The sequence below is a fragment of the Cervus elaphus genome, chromosome 20, assembly GCF_910594005.1.
Source record: "Cervus elaphus chromosome 20, mCerEla1.1, whole genome shotgun sequence".
NCBI classification, from domain to species: domain Eukaryota; kingdom Metazoa; phylum Chordata; class Mammalia; order Artiodactyla; family Cervidae; genus Cervus; species Cervus elaphus.
Window position 1 is genome coordinate 132,858,090 of NC_057834.1, and position 21,471 is coordinate 132,879,560.

Genomic DNA, 21,471 nt, shown 5'->3' on the forward strand with positions numbered 1-21,471 from the left:
GATGACACCAACCTCAGACGATGCATCTGGGAGCTGTCATTTCAGTACCTGCTAGAGGTGTAAGCATCCCAGTCCCCCTGCCTGTAGCTCCTTTGATGTGAGTGGTTCAAAGCACTTTGTCAGCTGCTCAGTCTGCAAGGAGTGCAGGACTTACTCCCAGGGCTCAAATATCAGAAAGTGAAAGGCAGAGATTTGGGGCCTTATGATCTCAACATCCCAGTGGCGATCCCACTCACGGACAAAAAAACTGAACGAGCCTACGGGACACACATGTCTGGGAGTTGACCTGGCACCCGGGGCTCTGCCAGTGGGAGGCTGCAGGAGGCAGGCCTGCCAGTCACTGGCTGTGTTGGGTACGTGGCCGGTCAGGGGCAACCCGGGCGGAATGGCTATAGGAAGCAAGTGGTGGGGGGCTGCAGGCCCGAGGAGGGGGCGCGGGTGGGGAAGTGGGGGTGTCAGCCCTGAAACTCAGGGAAGGATGTAGGTGTAGAAGTGAGCGTGGAGACTGGCAGGCGAGCAGAGCCCATGCCAAGCAGTTCTGGGAAGTCTGCCCAAAACGAGGAGAGAGCAAAGCTGAAGAACCCAGCCTCAGGCGACGGGGGCTGGAGGAACAAGGTAGATGGGAGACCCCAGCCTGCTGGCTGGGCACGAGACACAGCCCACTCCCACCAGTGCCGGGACCTCTGGATCTGGGCAGAAGGGGGCCCGGGGGCTCCCCGGTGTGAACTTGGAGCAGCGATGTCCCTCTGGCTGCTGCTGACGGGTGGGGTTGGGCTGGCCTGACACCCAATCTCCCCGTTTCTTCCTTTAAGCCTCATGCCTCCGCCCAGAGCTGCCACATCCCTCCCTTCTGCCCGCAGAAGGCTCAGAACAAGCCTGGTGTTGGCTCTTACCCTCTTCAAACCCCCAGACAAGTGGCTTTAGGACCCTACCCACGAGGCAGGTAGTGGAGACAGGACTGTGTCCACAGATAGCAAGTGTCAGCCACTCCCCTCCTGATACCACCCACCACCCTGTGGAAGGGGCCCGCTGCCACCTGGATGAGCGCTTCGCCCACATGCCAGCTTTCTCACCACCAGCTGCCCGCTGAGCTGCTGGAAGCTGGAGTCTGTGGGAGGATCTCCCGTCACCTGGTTGCACCCCGAGTCAGCGGGGCCCCGTGTCCAGACCCTGCCCTTGTGTCTAGCTAGAAAGTCCCCCCATCCCCCACCTCCCATCCCCTTCCTCTTCTCGAAATGTCCCCTCAGCACTGACTGCTCTCCTGACCATGTCTCTGATCACCAGGCAAGTGGCCCTACCTCTCCGAGACTCAGTTTTCTCGTCTGTAGGATGGGGCAGTGGCTCCCACATGTGATACTAGAGAGACTGGGAATTAGATAACACAGCTCACGCGCCTCGCCCTGTTCCAGCTTCTTCATTCTGGGAAGAGGGATCGTCACCTGCAAAGGGCCAGAGAGGCTCCAGGAGACCTGAGAGGGCTCCCTCCCCTGCCCCTGACCCAGGACACACAGCAGGAAACTGTGTCCTTATCACCGTGACCAACTTTTTCCGGAGGGACTGATACTCAGGATTGTCCAGTTCAAAACAAGACCCAGGGAAAGGAGGACTCCCCTCCCTGGGACCTGGACCCAGACCTGGAGGACTCACCTTCTCCACCCACCTCTTCCATCCTCCGGGTGCCACTCACAGCCTTCCGGCACAAGAACCCACGCCACCAGGCCTTTTCTGAGACAGGGCAGCTCCGGCTCCCTGCAGCCTGACTGCCAGACGGTGGCCTCTTCAAATTGTCCGGCGAGTGGAGCTGCCGCGTTCTGACCGTCCAGTGGCGGCTGCACACAGGGCATCCGTCCCGTCTCCTGCTGGTGCGGGGCCGTGGCAGGCTGGACACGCGAAGACGTTGCACGCGGCCCTGTGCACCAAAGAGCACCAGGGTCCTCATCCTTCCCTGCCTGGCTCTGTGCCAAGGCCCATCTAGCAGTCCGTCAGGTTCTGCTCGCCCAAAACCTGGCTTCAGTCTCATCTCTCTCTTATTTTTTCCTAGAAGCTAAACCAAGCCCGTGGGGCCTAGGAGAGAAAGAAACTACGTCAGTACCTACCCCAGCCCCCTGCCCTTCCTGTCCCGCCAGGCTGCCCCCGCCCCACCCCCCATTCCCGACTCCTGGTCACAAATCAAATCAAAACCTGCCCTGCCCAGCACTGGCTTTCAGCCCCAGCCCGAAAAGTGTGAGTGACTGAGTGCTGCCCCTCCCCCGGGTCAGGTGACAGCATGCACACCTATTGTGCACGCGTGCGTGCTGAGTCACTTCAGTCGTGTCTGACTCTTTTCAACCCCATGGACTGCAGCCCACCAGGCTCCTCTGTCCATGGATTCTTCAGGCAAGAATACTGGAGCGGGTTGCCATTTCCTACTCCAGGGGGTCTTCCCGACCCAGGGATCAAACCCCCACGTCTACCTGCATTAGCGGGCGGTTACCATGACCACTAGGGCCACCTGCTATCTCACCTCCATCCACTTAGGCTAAGCGGTTCAGTGATTGTCTTTTATTCTTCATATACCAGTATTATTACGATTATCTGAGCATCCAAGATGTTTCCAGGATGTAGTTTTTGTACAGAGACTTCCAGAAATATATAGACGGGAAAAGCTTTCTTGCAATTAAAATAAATAGACATTTTTAGACAAGACACATTTTTAACAAAATGAAGTATAGTTGATTTACCATACTGTGCTAATTTCAGGAGTACGGCAGAGTGATTCAGCATTTTTGCACATTATGTATCATTATAGGGTGTAATTCCCTATGCTGTATATATAGTACATCCTTGTTGCTTATCTATTTTATGTGTAGTAGTTCGTATCTCTTAATCTCATGCTACTAATTTGTCCTTCACCTCTTGCTTCTCCCACTTGATAACAAGTATGATAACTATATCTGTGAGCCTGTTTCTGTTTTATATATTCATTCATTTGTATTATTTTTTAGATTTCACTTAAAAGTGATGTCATACAGTGTTTCTCTTTCTCTATCTGACTTATTTCACTAAGCATAGTATTCTCGAGGTCCGTCCATGTTGCTGCAGATAGTCTCATTTCGTTCTTTTTTATGGCTAATATTCCGTTCTGTGGGCATACCACATCTTTATAATCCAGCCATCTGTTGAGGGACACTGAGATGGCTTCCACGTCTTGGCTATTGTAAATTGTGGTGCTATGAACATAGGGAGTGTATGTATCATTTCGAATTAGTGTTTTCATTTTTTCTAGGTTTAAATCCAGGAGTGGAATTGCTGGATCACAGTCTGGTTCTATTTTTAGTTTTTAAAGCAACCTCCATATTGCTTTCCATAAGTGGCCACACCAATTTACATTCCCATCAACAATGTACAAGGATTCTTTGCTCTTCACAACCTCATCAGCACTTGTTATTTGCAGGCTTTTTGAGGACAGGCATTCTGACAGCTGCAAGGTGATTCCTCACTGTGATTTTCATTTATATTTCCCTAATAGCAATGTTGAGCATCTTTTCATGTGCTTGTTAGCCGTCTGTATGTCTTCTTTGGAAAAATGTCTACTCAAATCTTCTGATCATTTTTTATTGTATTTTTTATTGAACTGTATGGGCTATTTGTATATTAAATATTAACCTGGTTTTGGTCTCATAATTTGCAAATATTTTCTTCCATTCTATAGGTTTTATTGATCCATTTTGTTGATGGATTCCTTTTTTGTGTGCAAAGATTTTCAGTTTAATTAGGTCCCATTTGTTTATTTTTGTTTATATTTCTTTTGCCTTAGGAGACTGATCCAAGAACATATTGCTACAATTTATGTCAAAGAGTGTTCCACCTATGCTCTCTTTAGTTTTATGGTTTTATGTCTTGCATTTAGATCTTGAAACCATTTTGAGTTTATTTTTGTATAAAGTGTGAGGGAATATTCTAGTCCAAGAGTGTCTGTTCAAGTTTCCCACCACTACTTGTTGAAGGGGTTTCCCAGGTGGTGCTAATAGTAAAGAAACCACCTTGCCGAAGGAGGTGATATAAGACACTGTGGGTTTGATCCTTCAGTCGGGAAGATGCCCTGGAGAAGGGAATGGCAACCCACTCCAGTGTTCTTGCCTTGAGAGTCCTGTGGACAGAGGAGCCTGAGCTGTAAAGAGCTGGACACAACTGAAGTGACTTAGCATGCACACACTTATTGAAGAGACTCTTTTCTCTATATATATTCTTGCCCTTTTGTAACAGATTAATTGACGATAGATATGTGGGTTTACTTCTGGGCTCTCTAGTCTGTTCCATTGATCTATGTGTCTGTTTTTGTGCCAGTATCAGACTGTTTTGATTACTGTAACTTTGCAGTATAGTCTGAAGTCTGGGACGGTTATACCTCTAGTTTTGTTCTTTTTCCTCAGGATTGCTTTGGCAATTCTGGCTCTTTTGCAGTTCTGTGTACATTTTGGATTTGTTCTAGTTTTGAGAAAAATCTCCTCGTTATTCTGAAAGGAGTTGGACAAGATCTTTTAAACCCCTCCCTGTTTGGGTGTGTGTCTGTTCTTGTGTGAACATTAATCAAATGAGCTAGGTTATACACTCTAATTTTTTAAAAACTTTTTATTACAATGTATATTTCAAAGGAGTGTTTATATAGAACCACTATCCTGACTAGGATATAGATCTTTTCCACCCTGATTATCTTTTTCACTTTTTATTTTGAAAATAACATCAGATTTACAGAAATGTTTCAATAATAGTACAAAAATTTCTCGTATGCCCTTCATTCACTTTCCCCAGTCAACATTTTAGCATAATAAGTTTCTCATTCTCTTGCTCTCGTGCTATTATTATCTTTTTAATTATTGGAGAGTCAGTTGCTGACAATAACCCATTACTCCTAAATATTTCAATGTGTTTTTCCTAAATTATAGGTACTCTCTCTTACATAACCATTGTTCAACCATCAGAATCAGGAACTTAACATAGTGTCTTCAGATCCCATTCAAATTTCTCCAGTTGTCTTAATAATGCCCTTTATAGCAATATATAGATATTATTTAATATTTATATTATAAATAAATATTTGTTTATGTTTTACATATACATATTTAAGCCCTTCCCTAGTAGCTCAGCTGGTAAAGAATCCACCTGCATTGCAGGAGACCCTGGTTTGATTCCTGGGTCAGGAAGATCCATGGGAGAAGGGATAGGCTACCCACTCCAGTATTCTGGCCTAAAGAATTCCGTGGACTGTATAATCTATGGAGTCACAAAGAGTCTGACAAACAAAGCGACTTTTACTTTCACTATACATATTTATAAAATATAAGCTATATATATACTCATATATAAACAAATATTTATATATGTAAACAAATATTTATTTATTTATACCTGCCCCTCTGGACCAAAGTTTAATTCAGGATCCCTTGTTGCTTGTAAATATCACATCCCTTGTCGTTAGGGACTTCCCTGGTCACTCAGATGGTCAAGAATCTGCCTGCCATGCAGGAGACCCTGATTCCATCCCTGGGTTGGGAAGATCCCCTGGAGAAGGGACTGGCAATCCACTCCAGTACTCTTGCCTGGAGAATTCCATGGACAGAGGAGCCTGGCAGGCAGGCTACAGTCCATGGGGTTGCAAAGAGCTGAACATGACTGAGTGGCTAACACTTTCACTTTCTTACTCAGTCTGACTCTTTGCGACCCCATGAACTGCAGCCTGCCAGGCTTCCCTGTCCTTCACCATCTACCAGAGTTTGCTCAAACTCATGTCCATTGAGTCAGTGATGCCATCCAATCATCTCATCCTCTGCTGCCCCGTTCTCCTTTTGCCCTCAAGCTTTCCCAGCATCAGGGTCTTTCCCAGTGAGGCATCAGGTGCCAAAGTATTGGAGCTTCAGCTTCAGCATCAGTTCAGGGTCGATTTCCTTTAAGATTGACTAGATTGATGAAACTTGGCATTTTTGCAGAGAATGGGCTGGTAATTTTGTAGACTATCCGTCAGAGTGGGGTTTTTAGGTGTCTCCATGCAACTGGGTCCAGGGGCTGCATTTCGGCAGGTACCACAGAAGCACTGCTGTGTCCTCCGTGTACCGGGCCCAGGAGAGCACCGTGTCACTTTGTCCCATTACTGGGGAAGTTAACTTTGCCACTTGGTTAAAGTGGGGTTAGCCAAGTTTCCTCTTTGAAAAGGTACTATCTTCCCCTTTTAAAGGATGCAGTCTTTTGTGAGAAGACACATTGGGACAATCTAGAGAGCCCACTCCTCCTCAAAGTCTCACCCACTAGTCTTGGCATCTTTGGCGTCTGTTGATTCTTTCCCGAATCCACTATTACTATGATGGTTGCCAAACAGTGACTGTTCCCATCATCCCTGTGACAGTTACTAGTTGGCATTCTACTGGGAAAAGAGCTTTCCTCTCATTTGTTTACATCTGTATAGACTCATGAACTCCTATTTTATTCAATAAATGATCACTATTTTTAGTATTCATTTTGATGCTCAGATTGTGCCAGATGGTCCTTTCAACCATCCTTTCTGTCATTTCCTGACTCCTGTATCCTTTTGACAAATCTGCATCATTTTTTGAACATTTACTTTCTGGGGTAAGAGATGTTCCAGGCTCACCTTATATCTTTCCTGTTCCGACTCTAAGTTCAGCCATCCAAGGAGCTGGTTCTTCTTGGTGGAGGGTGGTACAGTAAGTCCCCTACATACAGACCTTCAAGTTGTGAACTTTCAAGGATGCGAACGTGCATTCCATCAGCGTCAGGCATGAGCGGCATTGCAGCTTGCCCTCCGTCTCCTGTTTCTGGTGACCCTTTAGCTGTACCTCCTCTCCCTCCTCCTCTGAGTAACTCTTCTTGCCTGTTCGCTTGATGCCAGCCCCTGTATACCAGCTGTTGTACTGTACTACTGAGCTTTTCGAGGTGACCTACTATTGTTTGTTTGTTATATATTGTTTGTGTGAAAAGTATTATAAACTTACTGCAGTAGAGTACTATATGGCCAATTGTGTCAGTTGGGTACCTAGGCTAACTTTATTGGACTTACAAACAAATTGGATTTATGAACCTGTTCTCAGAATGGAACTCATTCACATGTAGGGACTTAACAGTATTTACACCTGGGCTTCCCAGGTAGCGCTAGTGATAAAGAACCTGCCTGCCAATGCAGGTTCTATCCCTGGGTTGGGAACATTCCCTGGAGAAGGAGATGGCAACCCACTCCAGTATTCTTGCCCTGAAAATCCCATGGACAAGGAGCCTGGCGGGCTACAGTCCACGGGGTCCCAAAGAGTCAGACAACAACTGAAGCGACTTAGCACTAGACTTAGCACTACAGTATTTAGGTAGGCTCGTTGCAACTGGGGAGTTATTGCTTCTGGATCCTCCTAGAAGACAGAACTAGGAAATGTGTGTGGACAAACATACACACTCACACACCTGCATCAGTATTTACTTGCATTCATAAAAAATATTAACCTGCACTCACACTGATGCTTCCCCTTCCAGCCCGATACTGCAGACACAGTTCAGTCTATCCCCACTCCCTTCTCTGGCAGCAAGAAGCCCAGCTCCCATCTCCCCTTTTCTTTCATCATTTGCCAGTCTCCTGCTCGGCGGCCCCGGCCCCGGCCAGGCCCTGACCTTCCCTGCCCCACCTACATCCTCTGCCTGCTGACCACTTCCTCAGCCCTGGCCCCAGTGCCCCAGGGGCTCCGGCCACTTCAAAGGAAGAGCAGGGAAAGGAAGCAGACAGATCATCGCACGTGTCTTTAAAAAAGGAGGGGATGTGCAGGGAAAGAGGAAGGGCTGATCGGCTTTTAAGGAGACACCTCTGTTGTCCATTCCGGGTCAGATACCATCCCCTCCCAGGTATTAACAAGGCTCCTCCAGGTCCATCTCCACCCTGACGCCCTCCCCCTCCACGGTACCTTCCCAGTTCAGACTGGGGTTGTCGGGGGTGGGGAGCAGGAGCGGGGCAGCGCCCACTTACACCGCTCTTAAAACAAAACCCAAACTCTGCAGGGCCAAACAGAACCACAAGACCCATGACCTGGTCCCTCTGTCTCTCCCTCCTTTCCCCAACTTGGAGGTTTGTGGGGAGAGGAGGCGATTAAAGATTCAGACCAGTCCTGAGGGCAGAAGGAAGACCCAGGAAAGCCTTTGAGGGGCTCGCAGAGACGGGGAGGGCAGAGACAGGGCTAGAGGAAATGGCTTCCAAACTGTGAGAGGCGGGCAGGACAGGGTGGGGTGGGAGTCCAGCCCCAGCAGGGCTGATCTCTGATACTGGGGGGCGGAGGTGGGACTGGGATGCTGGGCCCAGACAGCCAAATTCCACACTCCCTCTCGCTCCGCTCCATCATGGCAGTTGCCTCCCTGGATGGGTGGGAGCCCCAGGTCTGGCAACTCGGAGGCCTGGGCTGAATCCAGCTCTCCCCCACTACCGCCTCTGAGGCCTCCATCACCCTTCCAGCCTCCTCGGGCCGGGGGTCTCTGCACCAGGAAAACAGAAATGGTCTTGACACCCGCCACTCACACACCTCCCTGCCATTCTCCTCACAGCAGACAAATGGTGCTGTTTCCCCACTTAAGATCTTTCTAGAGACTCTCCTGGGCTTCCCACGTGGCGCTAGTGGTAAAGAACCTGCCTGCCAATGCCGGAGACTTAAAAGACACAGGTTCGATCCCTGGATTGGGAAGATCCCCTAGAGGAGGACACGGCAACCCACTCCAGGATTCTTGCCCGGAGAATCCCATGGACAGGGGAGCCTGGCGTAATACAGTCCATAGAGTCGCAAAGAGTCGGATACTACTGAGTACGGCAGAGCTCAGAGACTTTCCTATGGACTTAAAAGAAACACTTTGCTGTAGTGAGGTAATGAGCAAATCCCCTCCCCCACCCCACTTCTTAACGCTTGCCCATTATTTGTAAAATTTCCACAATGCTTCTATATACTTTTCATTTTACAATGAAGGCAGCAGCCTCTTCCTGACCCCCTAGTTGGCTTCCTCCTGGGGTTGGGAGGGGTTGGTGGGGCTTGCCTCCTTTCAGTTCCCCACTTAGCAGCAGACAGTGTGAAGTTAAAATTATCTTCTGGGAAAGTTCAGCCTGCCCAGCGCTCTGGCCTCCCTGCCCTGCTTCCCCTCCATCTGGACCACGCCCAAAAGTCAGAGCCCAAGAACTGGTTCTGGGGACAAAGCCTTTCTCAGAGGCCGCAGCCCCAAGCCACCCACAGTCTGGACATCCGCTGTCCTTTGTTTTAAAGACCCTGGTGGCCTGGGTGGTGTGGGGGCTTCCTCCCCCACCCACCTCCCGTGCTCTGCATCTTCCCAGGAGTATTGTACGTGGGTACACACAGGTGCCAAGCCCTAGAGTGAAGGGACCTCTCACGGCCAGGCCCAGCTCAATAAGCCACACTACTGTGTCTCCAGCTAGAGCTTTTCAATGGTGAGGTTGGTTTTAGGCAAGGCACACATCTCTCTGAACAGGACTAGGGCCTGTCATTACCCTTGCAAGGCACTTGGGCGACCATGTGAGGCTGAACCAAGCAGAGTCCCTCTCTTTCAAAAACTTGTCAGCTTGTAGAGGGAGCAGGCCCGGCTGGGTTTGATGAGTCACTGTCTGCAGATCCTGAAACGATCTTGCTGGAAATCACCTGGAAATTTCCATAGACCTGGAAAGGGGAGGCAAGAAATCAGTCAGCTGTTTTGTCTCAGGATCTGAACTAACTGTGTGGTGTGTTTTTTTTTTTTTTTTCCCCTTCTGTATCACCTTTGGTGATGAACATAAAGTCGTGTCCATTCAGTCAGTCCCTGAGGGCTGCCTGCTCTTTGCTCAGCACATCATGAATGAAAAGCCAACTTACCACAGGAATTGCTGCTCTGGGCTTTTTCAGATCACGCTGTCTGATCTGTGTGCTAGGCGTCTGCTCCAGAGAGAAGGCATGTGTATTTGTTCGTGGAGCGAGGGCTGTCACGGAGCAGAAATCCTCTATCTTTAACTGCGCAGAGCAGCGTCCACAGTGCTTGGCTAGCGTGGGCCTTCAGGATTTCCTTCTCTGTTTCAAAATGACTTGGGGGATCTCTTCAGGAAGGCAGCAGCTGTGGAATGAGGAAGGCAGTCTGGCGGCTGTTAGGAACCCAGGGCGGCCCCTGCCCCAGAAGCCTGTCCGGTCCCCGCCCCACCGCGGGGGCTGCCCTTGCCTGCAGGACTCCCCTTTCCGCCGCTTCCTGGGCGTCTTCTTACCCAGGCTCCGTGTGTGGCTGCTGGCTGCGTTCAACCCCAGACGCCCTCGAGTCTCCTGGTTTCCTGTTGGGTTGGGCAAATTCGAAGCACAGCTGGGTGATGGAGGGTGGGGGGCCTTCCGCCCCCATTCCCTCCTGTAGGGTCTGGGGGTTGGCTTCACAGAGGCTTCAGCTCCTGCTCCAGCAGCCTCTTTGGGTCCCGAGTCCACCCTCCCCCGTGGTCGGTCCAAAGTGGACACTGATGCCCCACTTCGCTGGCAGTGGAGGACCACAGCCCCTCTTATTGGTATTCCTACACCCCATCCACTAAAATTCTTCCCAAAACCCCCCAGCTGAACATGGCATCTGTTTCCTGCCTGGATCTGACAACCTCAAAGTCAGACGTTTTACATTAAATTGTTGAAAAGTCATCACTTTGGGGAGATCAGTTTGGGGGAGCAGTGTAAAGGGGGGAGTGCTCCCCTGCTACCTCCGCTCCCCCAGCCATTTCTCTGTACCCCCTCCCAGGCCCATTGAGGGCCTTCTCTGCCCCTCTCTCCCCCCGAGTGTCCAAGCACTAATTGCCAAGCACCCCTGCCCCAGCAGTCCGGCCCTGCAGCTCCATCCGGGGACATGACAGCAAGCAGATCCTGCCCCCGACAATGGGCTGCACCACGGGCAGGCACATATGGACTTGACCAGGCGTCGGTTCCCCACGGTCAAGGCACTGTCCTCTTGGAAGCCCCGACTCACAATGTCGGCTTTGATTTGGCCGTCCTCCTGCCTCGATGGAGGGCCTTTCTCAACCCAGCACAGGCGTGAGAAGGCCGTGGCGGGGCTGCTCCTTCCTGGGTACACGGAGCCTCTGACCCCCATGTCCGGACCCCCCCAAATGAGGCTGGTCAGCTCAGGAGCCGCCACAACTCTGGGCACCCTGACCTTTCTCTCCTCCTGCCCCTCTTGAATGTGCTTTGAACCTCAGCTCTCAAGGAGTGTCTGAGAAGCCCTTCAAGCTCAGAGACAATGACAGAGACTTATGAGGACACTTTCTCAGGGACATCTCCCCCACGGAGCCCTGTGGCCCCGCTGGCGTCCTGCCTTCCCCATTTTCTCTGTGTCCGTGTGTCTGTGTCCACCTGCTCAGACAGCCTGCTCCCTCCCCACCGACTCACAGCAAGTGTGTGCTTTGGGGTCATCTGCTGCCTGCAGACCTGTCCCCTAGGTGCCTGAGGCTGGCCCTCGCTGCTCCCCTCCTGGGAGCTGTGATACAGCATGTACAGGAGGGTGACCCTCCACACACAGGGCCACCAAGCGCCCACTCCTCGGTTAGCTCCGCCTTCCTGGAGATCGGACTCATTCTCTACCTTCCTGGGAACCTGGGCCACCTGGATGGCCCGCAGCCCATGTTTACCAGACCGTGGTTCCCTGGCCTCTGTGTTCAGTCCTAGCATGGGCAGGGACCCCGTGTCTCTCTCTCACCAGCGGCACTCCCCACTCACTGGATCCATAGCGTTTAGGTGAATTTTAGAGTCTTCTGTTCTTCTGCAGGCTCCCCTGGTGGTCGAAACAGTAAAGAGTCTGTTTGCAATGTGGGAGACTGGGGTTCAATCTCTGGTTGGGAAGATCCCCTGGAGAAGGAAATGACTACCCACTACAGTATACTTGCCTGGAAAATCGCATGGACAGAGGAGCCTAGCAAGTTATAGTCCATGGGGTCACAAAGAGTCAGACATGACTAAGAGACTAACACCACACACACACACACACACACACACACACACACACACACACACAGAAGTGTTCTTCTGCATGCTTAATATCCAGCATATTTCATCATCTCTAAGGTGCTTGTCATGTAAACATCTCTGAAGTCAGCTGTGCCCACAGAATGATAGTGTATCTTGTTTTATGCTTTAGCTGTTAGCAGTACATAAAATAATATGTGTCTTAGCATCGGGGCATCTAACTCCCACAGTTCATGTGCTGTCTCAGACACACATTCCCCAGACATCCTCCAGCTAAGAGCCCTTTTCCAGACTCACACATGAGTCATTTCACCTTGACTTTCTTTGATATTTCACATCCTTTTTCCATATGCCTAATGGCTTGTCATCCATTAGCTGTAAATTCTTTAACAGGATGACACCTGTCAGGACTGCTCTAAGTGAATCGAGTTCATTGACCCTATGTCGTGTCAAATTATTTTTGTTATGCCTCTCATTTTGGGTTTTGAACCTATTTAGGTTACTTTTTAGGTAGCCTGGCTGCTGCTGCTGAGATCTCGCTGGTTCGATAATGCTCAAAAGAAATTGCTTTAATGTGGAGCTTTGTGAAAACAAGGGAATTTATTGAAAATAATCAAAACACTCTTTTGTTAAACTCTTTACTAGTCTACTCAATAGCTTAAGCCACATACTTAAACACACAAATGTGCCCTCATGTATAATTTATATACATGTGTGCATTGTACTACACACACAAATACATGTGGCGAGAGAGATGGAGAGGCCAGTGTGGAGCCTGAGTAAAGGGAAGAGACAGAAGCAGAATCTCTGAAGGCGAACACATCCTCATCACGACTTGGGGTTACCACCAGGAACAGGGCTCAAGGACAAGTTCTGGGTCCTGGTCTGTTTCCGGATATCTTCCCTCCCTTACACTGTCCGCTTTGCCCTCTGTGTGTTGGTGGGGGGAGGCAGTCTTCTGGGTTTTTGGCTGGACCAATGGGGAGACAGTGGTGCAAGTGTTCCTTGGGATGGAACACCAAGGGGAGGTGGATCAGGGAACTGGACAGGGAGGATGGGCAGGATGCTGGGGCATGCTGGGTTAGGAGCCGTAGGGTACAGCATCCAGGAGGCCCTAAATATCCTGCTTGCAGTTCTTCATCCTGCCCTGCTGCCTGATGACCCGGGAAGAGTAATCACAGAGGTGGCACCTTCGTGTGGGCGGGGCCTCAGCAGGGGGGGAGCCTCCGCAGGGGCGGGGCCTCTGTGGGTGACACCATCTGCAGCCGAACTTGAGTTTCCAGCTGAAGCCATTGAGCAAGAGATAAGGAGACCTGGCCCCAGGGCATTTGAACAACCCAGAATTAACCTCCCTTGGCCCTGTCATTAGCAACAGAGATACAAATCAGGGAAGATTTTTGTGCTGCCTTGACCATTTTCTGAGTTTTGGTAAAACAGAATCATGTCGAATGAAAAACATAAAAATAAAACAATTGCTAGAATAGATTTTTCCCGTATTTAAAAATTAATGCTCTTGGGGGAGGAGGGGTAATAACTCGCCCTACCAAACACACACACACACACACACACACACACACACACACAAATACATAACAGTCTAGAAAAAATATTCTAAACTATTGAAAATATGTCTCTTGGGGTTGTGGGACTACAGATGATTTTTTTTAATTATGTATTTAAGATTTTTTTCCATAACGAAAATGCATTATTTCTGCAACATAATACTTTTTAAAAGAAAAGTGTTTTTTTAAACCAAAAGAAAAAAAATTTTTTTTTACTGTTCTATTTGTGCCTTTTGCAGACTGGCTGTTAGGGGCCGCTGGTTACGGGCTGTGAGGGTGTGGGCATGGTGGCCAGGCCCTGTGTGGGAGCCCAGGACTTTTTCTGGATTGTGGTCGCTCCCTCGGTCTCGTCGGTCTCCGCTGCAGGTGGCCTTTGTGGTCGGGTGGTGTCCCAGTCAGTTCAATGTGCTTCTGTTTGGGATTTGTCCTCAGGCGTCCGAAGGCGTCCCCATGAGATTCTTCACCAAGCTGGACCAGCTCATCGAGTTTTACAAGAAGGAAAACATGGGTCTGGTGACCCACCTGCAGTATCCTGTGCCCCTGGAGGAAGAGGACACTGGAGATGAACCAGAAGAGGAGACAGGTAGGAAAGGCAGAGGGAAAGTGCCTTGGGTCCCTGCCATCTGAGTCCTGTCGTTAAGTGCTGGGGTATTTCTCTCACTTCAAGTGCTTGTAGATTAGGTGGGTCCGGTTAACAGAGGGGGTGACATGGTGGTTAAAGACCTGTTGGGAACACAGGCTCTGGGGTCAGGCAGGCCTAGGTCAAACTTCCTGCTCCCCATCTTCTTAGCTGTGTGACCTCGGATGAATTACTTAACCTCTCCGAACCACAGACCTCTCCTAAAGAGACACTAAAAATCAGGTCTACCTCTCAGTGTCATCAAATGAGTCAATGTAGATCCCAGAGCATAGTACACAGTAAACACTCGATGCTATTAAAATCATTGTCAAAATAATTAGATGAATTTTGCTGTAAAGTGGAGGGAGGAAGAGATCATTGCACCAAACTGGAAGGATTAGAAAGGTGTTTCGTGAGAGCATCATTAAAACAACCAACCAAAAAGGTACAGCCCCTGAAAGGTATCTGAGAGTAAGTCCTGCTGCTTTAACAGTGGAGGGACAGACACACAGGCAAGAGTCGGACAGGGAGCGCCCCTTCTCTTCCCCTTAATGTTCATGTCCTAAAAGAAACCCCTGAGATACGTAACTGAGACTCTCAACCAGTCAGGGATCCCCCTAAGTCCCAGGTCCCAGGGCCTGGAAACAACAAGACCCCTGAGGGTCTCCCTGCAAGGACAGACTAGACCAGAGGTGCTGAGGTCCCCGGCCTGGCTCCTCCTGTCCCCGGCTGCTCCCAGCTGTCCACAGGGCGCCCTTTCCCCCACCTCTGCGGGCCCCCTTTCCATTACCTCCCTGAAGACCCACATCAAGCGATTGCACAACGCCTCAGCGGCCTTGCCAGAGGGTCAGCTTTGAATAGCCACCTGCTCCTGGAGGTGAGGCCCAGCCAGAGTGTGTTCAAAGGTGCTCAGGTTTGCAGGGGCTGAGGGGCACTGCTCACAGGCTGAGGCAGCTGTGCCCCTTCTCGCTTCCCCTGGCCCAAAAAGAGGTGCCCTCAGCTGTGACATAGCCAGAGCTGACACATCCACCGTGAGTCTGGGGCACTGGCCAGGGCTGTGCCTGGGGCCGCGTGTCACCCAGCGGTCCCCAGGAGTCCAGGCTGGCCTCGACACTGAGACGCCATCCTGCTGAAATGCCCTCTGCACTCCATCTCACACACACCGCCCCTCATTTCTTCCCCTCTGGGCATGATGATCTAGAAAAAGACCCCAACACTTGAAAAAGTCCTCCCTGAAAGAACTGGAAAGAGAAGCACAATCTCACAATGGCCAGCTTCCCTTCCCCAAGCAAGGCCCTGTTGTTGGCTTGAGGTGGAGCCCCCCACCTTCACCCCACCCTCCCCCTCCCCCACCCCATGCCTCCCCAACTCTCACCCCCTCCCCCGCCCCCACCGGTCCAGTCCAAGATGTCAGATTTGGCTCAGGTCTCCTCAAGGTGCTGCGTGCCCCCGTGGGGCTCTAAACAGACTCATGACCATTGAAAGAACCCAGGCCAGGTGAGGAAGACAGGGCTCATCCTTCAAAGAGGATGTCCCCGGGGGAGGTCTGTGGCCAGGCCCGTGGGGATGGCCATTCTGTGTGGGGAGAGGCTGGGACAAGATGTCACAGGCCCCAGGGGCTCAGGACTCATCCCCCCCACCCCAATCTCTGCTACATGCAGGATGGAAGTTTTCCCCAGTGAGTGGGCAGGAGCCCCATCTCCCAAGCCGAGTCTGGTCACTTGGGTGGAGGGAGCCCCTCACTCTCTTCCATTGTCTCTGAGCGTCTGGAGGGAAAGAGAAGGAAGGATGGAGACTGGAAAGTCCAGAGAAAAGGGGGCCTGGGTGGGAGTGTGGCTGGGGCCTGCCTGCTCCGTGCCCCTCTCCTCCCGTGATGGGCACCCAGCGTCAGCTGGTCCAGGGCCCCTGCCCTGCCCCACAGCCGGCTGTCCTGCTGAGCTGTGAGGCGGCTGATTCCACCCCTCCAAGGCCAGCAGCCCAGCCCAGCTCGGCCATCTTATCCCAGCAGGTGTTTGCAGAGCGTCTCAATGGGACAAACTCTATGCTGGGCCCCAGGCCAGAGACCACCAAGACCAGGTCCCTGCCCTTGGCCAGCTCCCCCAGAGTCAGCTGGCAAAGGAGCAAGGATGGGAAGGGATAAAGTGGGCATAGGTGGGTCTGTGGCTGGGCGCCTGGCCTGTACCTCACGTGACAGGAGGGCAGGGAGATCACCAACAAAGGGAGTGGGAGGGTGGAGATGCTGAGGGAGGGTGCATTCGGCCCAGACAGCTCTCCTGCTCTTATCTTGGGTAGAAGGGGCCCTGTCTCCACCCGAGCTGCCACCCAGAAACATCATCCCGTTACCTTCGGGGCCATGCGAGGCTAAGGAGGCCCCTGCTTCCATGGAGAACCCTCGAGCAGCCGAGGTCAGCCGGCCGAGCCTCTCGGAAACATTGTTCCAGCGACTGCAGACCATGGACACCAGTGGGTGAGTCTCCACCTGGCGGGCCCCACGATATCCACGCAGCTCACCCTGTGCTTCCCTCCACCCCAGGACAGGGTGTCATGGAGCCCCTGGCTTCCTGATGGTGTGTCTCTAGTTCTCAGGGTGGCTCTGACCGAATGGGCACGGAATGGCCCTGCCCAGAGGCTCCATGTCCACCAGGCCCCAGGGCAGGAGCTAATTCTGGAATGATGGATGATTCTCTGCTGCAAATGGCATGGGCCTGCTCCAGACTCAGGGGCCTAGGCTGTAATTCCCTGGCTGGGGCCTCCCATGAACTCACATGACATCTATTCCCATCCCAAACACCTCTCCCTGATTCAGATGGCCCCAGCAGAGGAGATGCCTGCACTGCAGACTGGACCTGCTCTGGGCCTCGTGCAAAGGCGGCCACCATCCTTGTCACCAGGAGATAGGCCAGAGCAACAGTCCATGGGTGGTGTGAACTGTGAGGTCTGCACAGCGTACCGCTCCTTTCTTTGTGGTGGAAAGTGTTAGTCGTTCAGTCGTGTCCGACTCTTTGCAACCCCATGGACTGTAGCCCACCAGGCTCCTCTGTCCATGGGATTCTCCAGGCAAGAGTACTGGAGTGGGTTGCCATGCCCTCCTCCAGGGGATCTTCCTGACCCAGGGATCAAATCCAGGTCTCCTGCATTGCAGTCAGATTCTCTACCGTCTGAGCCACCAGGGAAGCCTGTGTGGTGGAAGGTGTGAGATGCAATCCTTTTCCCGGTTTGTTTCACTTGCCCTGACCCAGGATTCTCAGGATCTGGTCCCATGGGTGGCACCAGACTGGTCCATGTCAGTGAGGTCCCGCAGCTCCTTTGCCCCCTTAGCAGGCTGCATGATGCGAGGTGGCAGTATTGCCTGGGAGGGTGTTGGCTATTTTGCCAATCAGAGGCCCTGACTTTAGCACAGGTCAAGGGATGGCTTCCACAGGGAAGATGCTCCATGAGGGGAACTGTGTCCCCAGCACCCAGCATGTCACCTGCTTTGAGTCAGAACTCCTAGATCTGTGTTCAGTGAATGAATTAGCACATAGTCATTTCCACGTGTTAATCATTTCAAAACATTTTTTTGTTTCTTTATGAGAAAAAGGCCCCCAAAGAATATCCTATTGGCAGGGCTCATGCAACAACATCTCCAAGTTGAAAGCGTCATTTATGACACCCAGGGCTGCTCCCCTGCCATCGGATTTGGCAAAATACAAAGGAAAGGCCTGAAGGAACACAAAAACTGCCGGTTGCTAAGATACCTGGTGTTTTCCTATTTCCACCTTGACATATCCTCTAGTTCTTCTCCAGGCTTACCAGACTATATTCTCTGCACCCTCCTGGAATTCCTCGTTCTGTTTACCAAGAAGCTAAATATGCTTTAAATATGTTGATTCATTATCATGATCATCCTGATATATGTGTCTGCATAACAAATACTTATTAAGAGTCCATGCAGGGCCCATTGTTTTTAGTTTCCTTGTGGCTCTATGTCTTGGAGGGTTTAGGTGCCAAATGCAGTGCAGTCCCTGAGGAAATAGGCAAAGATGCTCAATAGTGGGCCTGCTGCCCAGCTCCTCCCAACTCTCCCACGTGTTGTCTTGGCTCTATCTCCTTATCAGTCCCTCCTCTCTAGGGACATGTCTTCTTAAGGGACTCAGGGCCCTGTGAGGCTGGACGAGGTGTTCAGCCAAGCCTCCACGCGGCTCCTAAGATGGGGTGGTGGGGGCAGCTGAGGACTAGTGAGCCCAGGAGGTGGCCCTCTTTGATACGTTGTTGTTGTTCAGTTGCTAAGTCATGTTCGACTCTTTTGTGACCCCTGTAGGCTGTAGGCCGTCAGGCTCCTCTGTCCTTGGGATTTCCCAGGCAAAGATACTGGAGTGGGTTGCCATTTCCTTCTCCAGGGGATCTTCCCGGACCAGGGATCGATCTCATGTCTCCTGCATTGCAGGCAGATTCTTTACCACTGAACCAGCTGGGAAGCCCTCTTTGGTGTGACTTATCAGCTAACAGACAGCCCTGAAACTTGCCTAAAACTTCTGCTTAGAGATGGGCGTGTGCAGGTGGAACACACAAGAGGGACCATGGTGCCTGCCCTCAGTTCTCTTCTGGGCACGAAAAACTAAGATTCTGCCTTGTGTTTGCAAGTTAATCTATGTTGCTTGTGAAATACCTTTGTACACCGAGGACTGCCTTTATATTATTCTTAATTATAAGACAAACTGCACAGTCTTTTGTGCAAGCTAATTAGATCTAATCAGTTAGATCATAGTTAATACAAGACTACTGAGTAAAATCAACTTGCTCTGATAAACAGAGTCTACATCTTTATGTCAACACTTTTTGGCAACAAACATTTTTAACAGACATAACTTCCTAAAGCAAATACTGATGATCTCAAAGTTACAAGTCAACAGGCATGAAAACTGTTAAAAGTACGTATCTTAATGCTATAGGAGAGATTTGTCCTTTTTAGTAAACCAGACTGAGGCAGAAACTGGATCAAGATCCAGAATGAGTATACATTAAACTTAAATATTATGAAAACCGGTATGTGAATGGTTACTAACTTAAGCTAAATAAGTCAAAATGGCTAATCCATGTCTTTTCAACCTTAAGAGCAACAACCTTTCATTCTTTCCAGGATCCTACAGAGAAAAGCTGTGATCTCTAGTTTCACCTTGATTGCATGTCAGGGCTGGAGCACAGCTATTTAAGGCTTGTACGAATTTTTTCACACATGTAAATCAACATCCTCAAGCCTCCCTGCCCGGGTTCTTTGTTTGTGGAATAGGAATAATAGTAATATCTGCCTCATAACATTGATTTAAGTATTAAAGGAGAAAATGAGGGACTTCCCTGGTGCTCCAGTGGCTAAGACTATGTGCTACCATTGCAGAGGGCCCAGGTTCGATCCCTGGTCAGGGAACTAGATCCCACATACTACAACTAAGAGCCCACATGCCAAAAGTAAAGATCCCGAGTGCTGCCACTAAGGCCTGGCATAGCCAGATAAATATATAAATATTCTTTTTAAAAAAGGAAAATGAACATAAAATGGTAAGCAGAGTGACTAGTATAGTATGTTCAGGACATACTTGCTCTAATTACAATGTTCATTATTATAGGAACAAAAATTCAATTTTTTAAAATTAGCCAGAAAAAACCAGTGCTGGGGGATAGAATGTAGAAGTGTGATCAGCCTCAGGGGTGGCCCTGGTGCGATGAGGCCTGGGCTCTGCCTCTGCTGGGCTGTCCTGTGCAAGGACAGGTCCTGACTCAGGCCCATGTGCTTCATCCAGAAGCTGAAAGGGACTGGACCAGACTGGGAGCAGGGGTTGGAGCTGTGAAGGCTCCATACCCCCAGCCCCGTCACTCATCACTGAGACTTCCCCTCAGAGCCTCAGATGACCGGGAACCTCCTTGACATGGAGCTCCAGGTGGCCTTTGGCCGTGAACTTGGAAGTTGGTCTGTGAGCTGGAGCTATTTGCCTTCTCTAGACTAGAGCATCCCTCAGCCCTTAGATTCTGTCTTTAGGAATAGATGAAGCAGGAAAGCAAGTCCTCTGTACATTTTCAGAGCTCTTCTGTCTCCTTGTCAAAGGATAAAGATTCCTATCCCCAGCCAGTAGAGTATGGCTCCCTTCCACGTTACGTACCAGAAAAGCCTTTATGGGTGGGTTAAGAGGGAGTCTGCCTTTTGGGCCCTTTGTGCTGGTCTGACCTGTTCTCCATCCCTTCAGTGAGACCCGGGGAGCCTGTCCAGGTGCAGGAAACGTTCCCCTGGAGGCTGGTGTCTCAGCTGCAGGCTCTGAGAATACAGATTTCTTCTTCTACCTGTTACTGTTGGTGTCTATGGATAAAGGAACCAAATAAACATGTTGTCATTTCCACTTTTTTCCCCTCAGGATTCCAGAAGAGCATCTGAAAGCCATCCAAGATTATTTAAGCACTCAGCTCTCCCTGGACTCTGATTTTGTGAAGTCGGGCTCCAGCAGTCTCCCTCACCTGAAGAAACTGACCACACTCCTCTGCAAGGAGCTCTATGGGTAATGGCTGCCCAGTGGGGGTGGGAGGGGGGCGGACAGCGGACCAGAAATCAGCTCATTAGGGTGATCCCTGCACTTGGCCCAGCTGTCACTTGGGATAATTGAGCAGTCGGTAGGACTTAGAAATCTGTGGTTGCTGGAGGTTTTGTTTTCATGGTATTTGAACTTGGTGGTGGCTGCGTTTAAAAAAAAAAAAGAGAAAGAAAGTTAATTTGAGGCCAGTTGCCATGGGAAGGGGTGGGCGGAAGTACACTGCCAGCCCTTCCACACTTGCTCAGGATGCGGTGGTTAAGGCTTTCACTGCTTCTTGTCCTTCTTGCTGCAGCCAGCACATTTGATAAGCACATAAGGTCACCAAGGGGAGATAAATTAAAGTCAGCCCTTTACTGTGTGGGTAGGGATGGCCCGAGATTGCAGTGGTGGCAGGTTTTTAAAATGAGCCGATTCACCAAAATGTCAGTGTTCTGCGAGTGAATTCACTGAAGGACGGATTGGTAAAAATTCCAATTCCTTTCCGTGTTTTAATTTCATTACCATTAAAATTAACAGTGAAGGACAGGGAAGCCTGGCATGCTGCCGTCCGTGGGGGTCACAAAGAGTCAGACACAAATTAGGAACTGAACAACAAAAACAAAAATATTTTGATTATTAGAAACAAAATTAAGACTGACATGCTATCTGAAGAATTGACAAAAATATTACTTTAAATGCTTGAAAAAATTGACAATCACATTTTAAAGCATCTGAAAGAAATTACAAAGACCCAAAACAATCCCATGGCAAATGAAAGGTCA

The 21,471-nt window shown here is 50.2% G+C and overlaps 1 protein-coding gene across 1 annotated transcript in view; it reads left to right on the plus strand.

The window, feature by feature from the left end:
• The window catches only part of INPP5D (inositol polyphosphate-5-phosphatase D), a 149,433-nt gene that overhangs the window by 41,857 nt on the left and 86,105 nt on the right, over positions 1-21,471 (plus strand). The window contains exons 3-5 of the mRNA XM_043876283.1: positions 13,967-14,117; positions 16,446-16,620; positions 20,537-20,677. Coding sequence (XP_043732218.1) covers positions 13,967-14,117; positions 16,446-16,620; positions 20,537-20,677 — 467 coding nt within the window. The remainder of the gene's footprint in view (positions 1-13,966; positions 14,118-16,445; positions 16,621-20,536; positions 20,678-21,471) is intronic.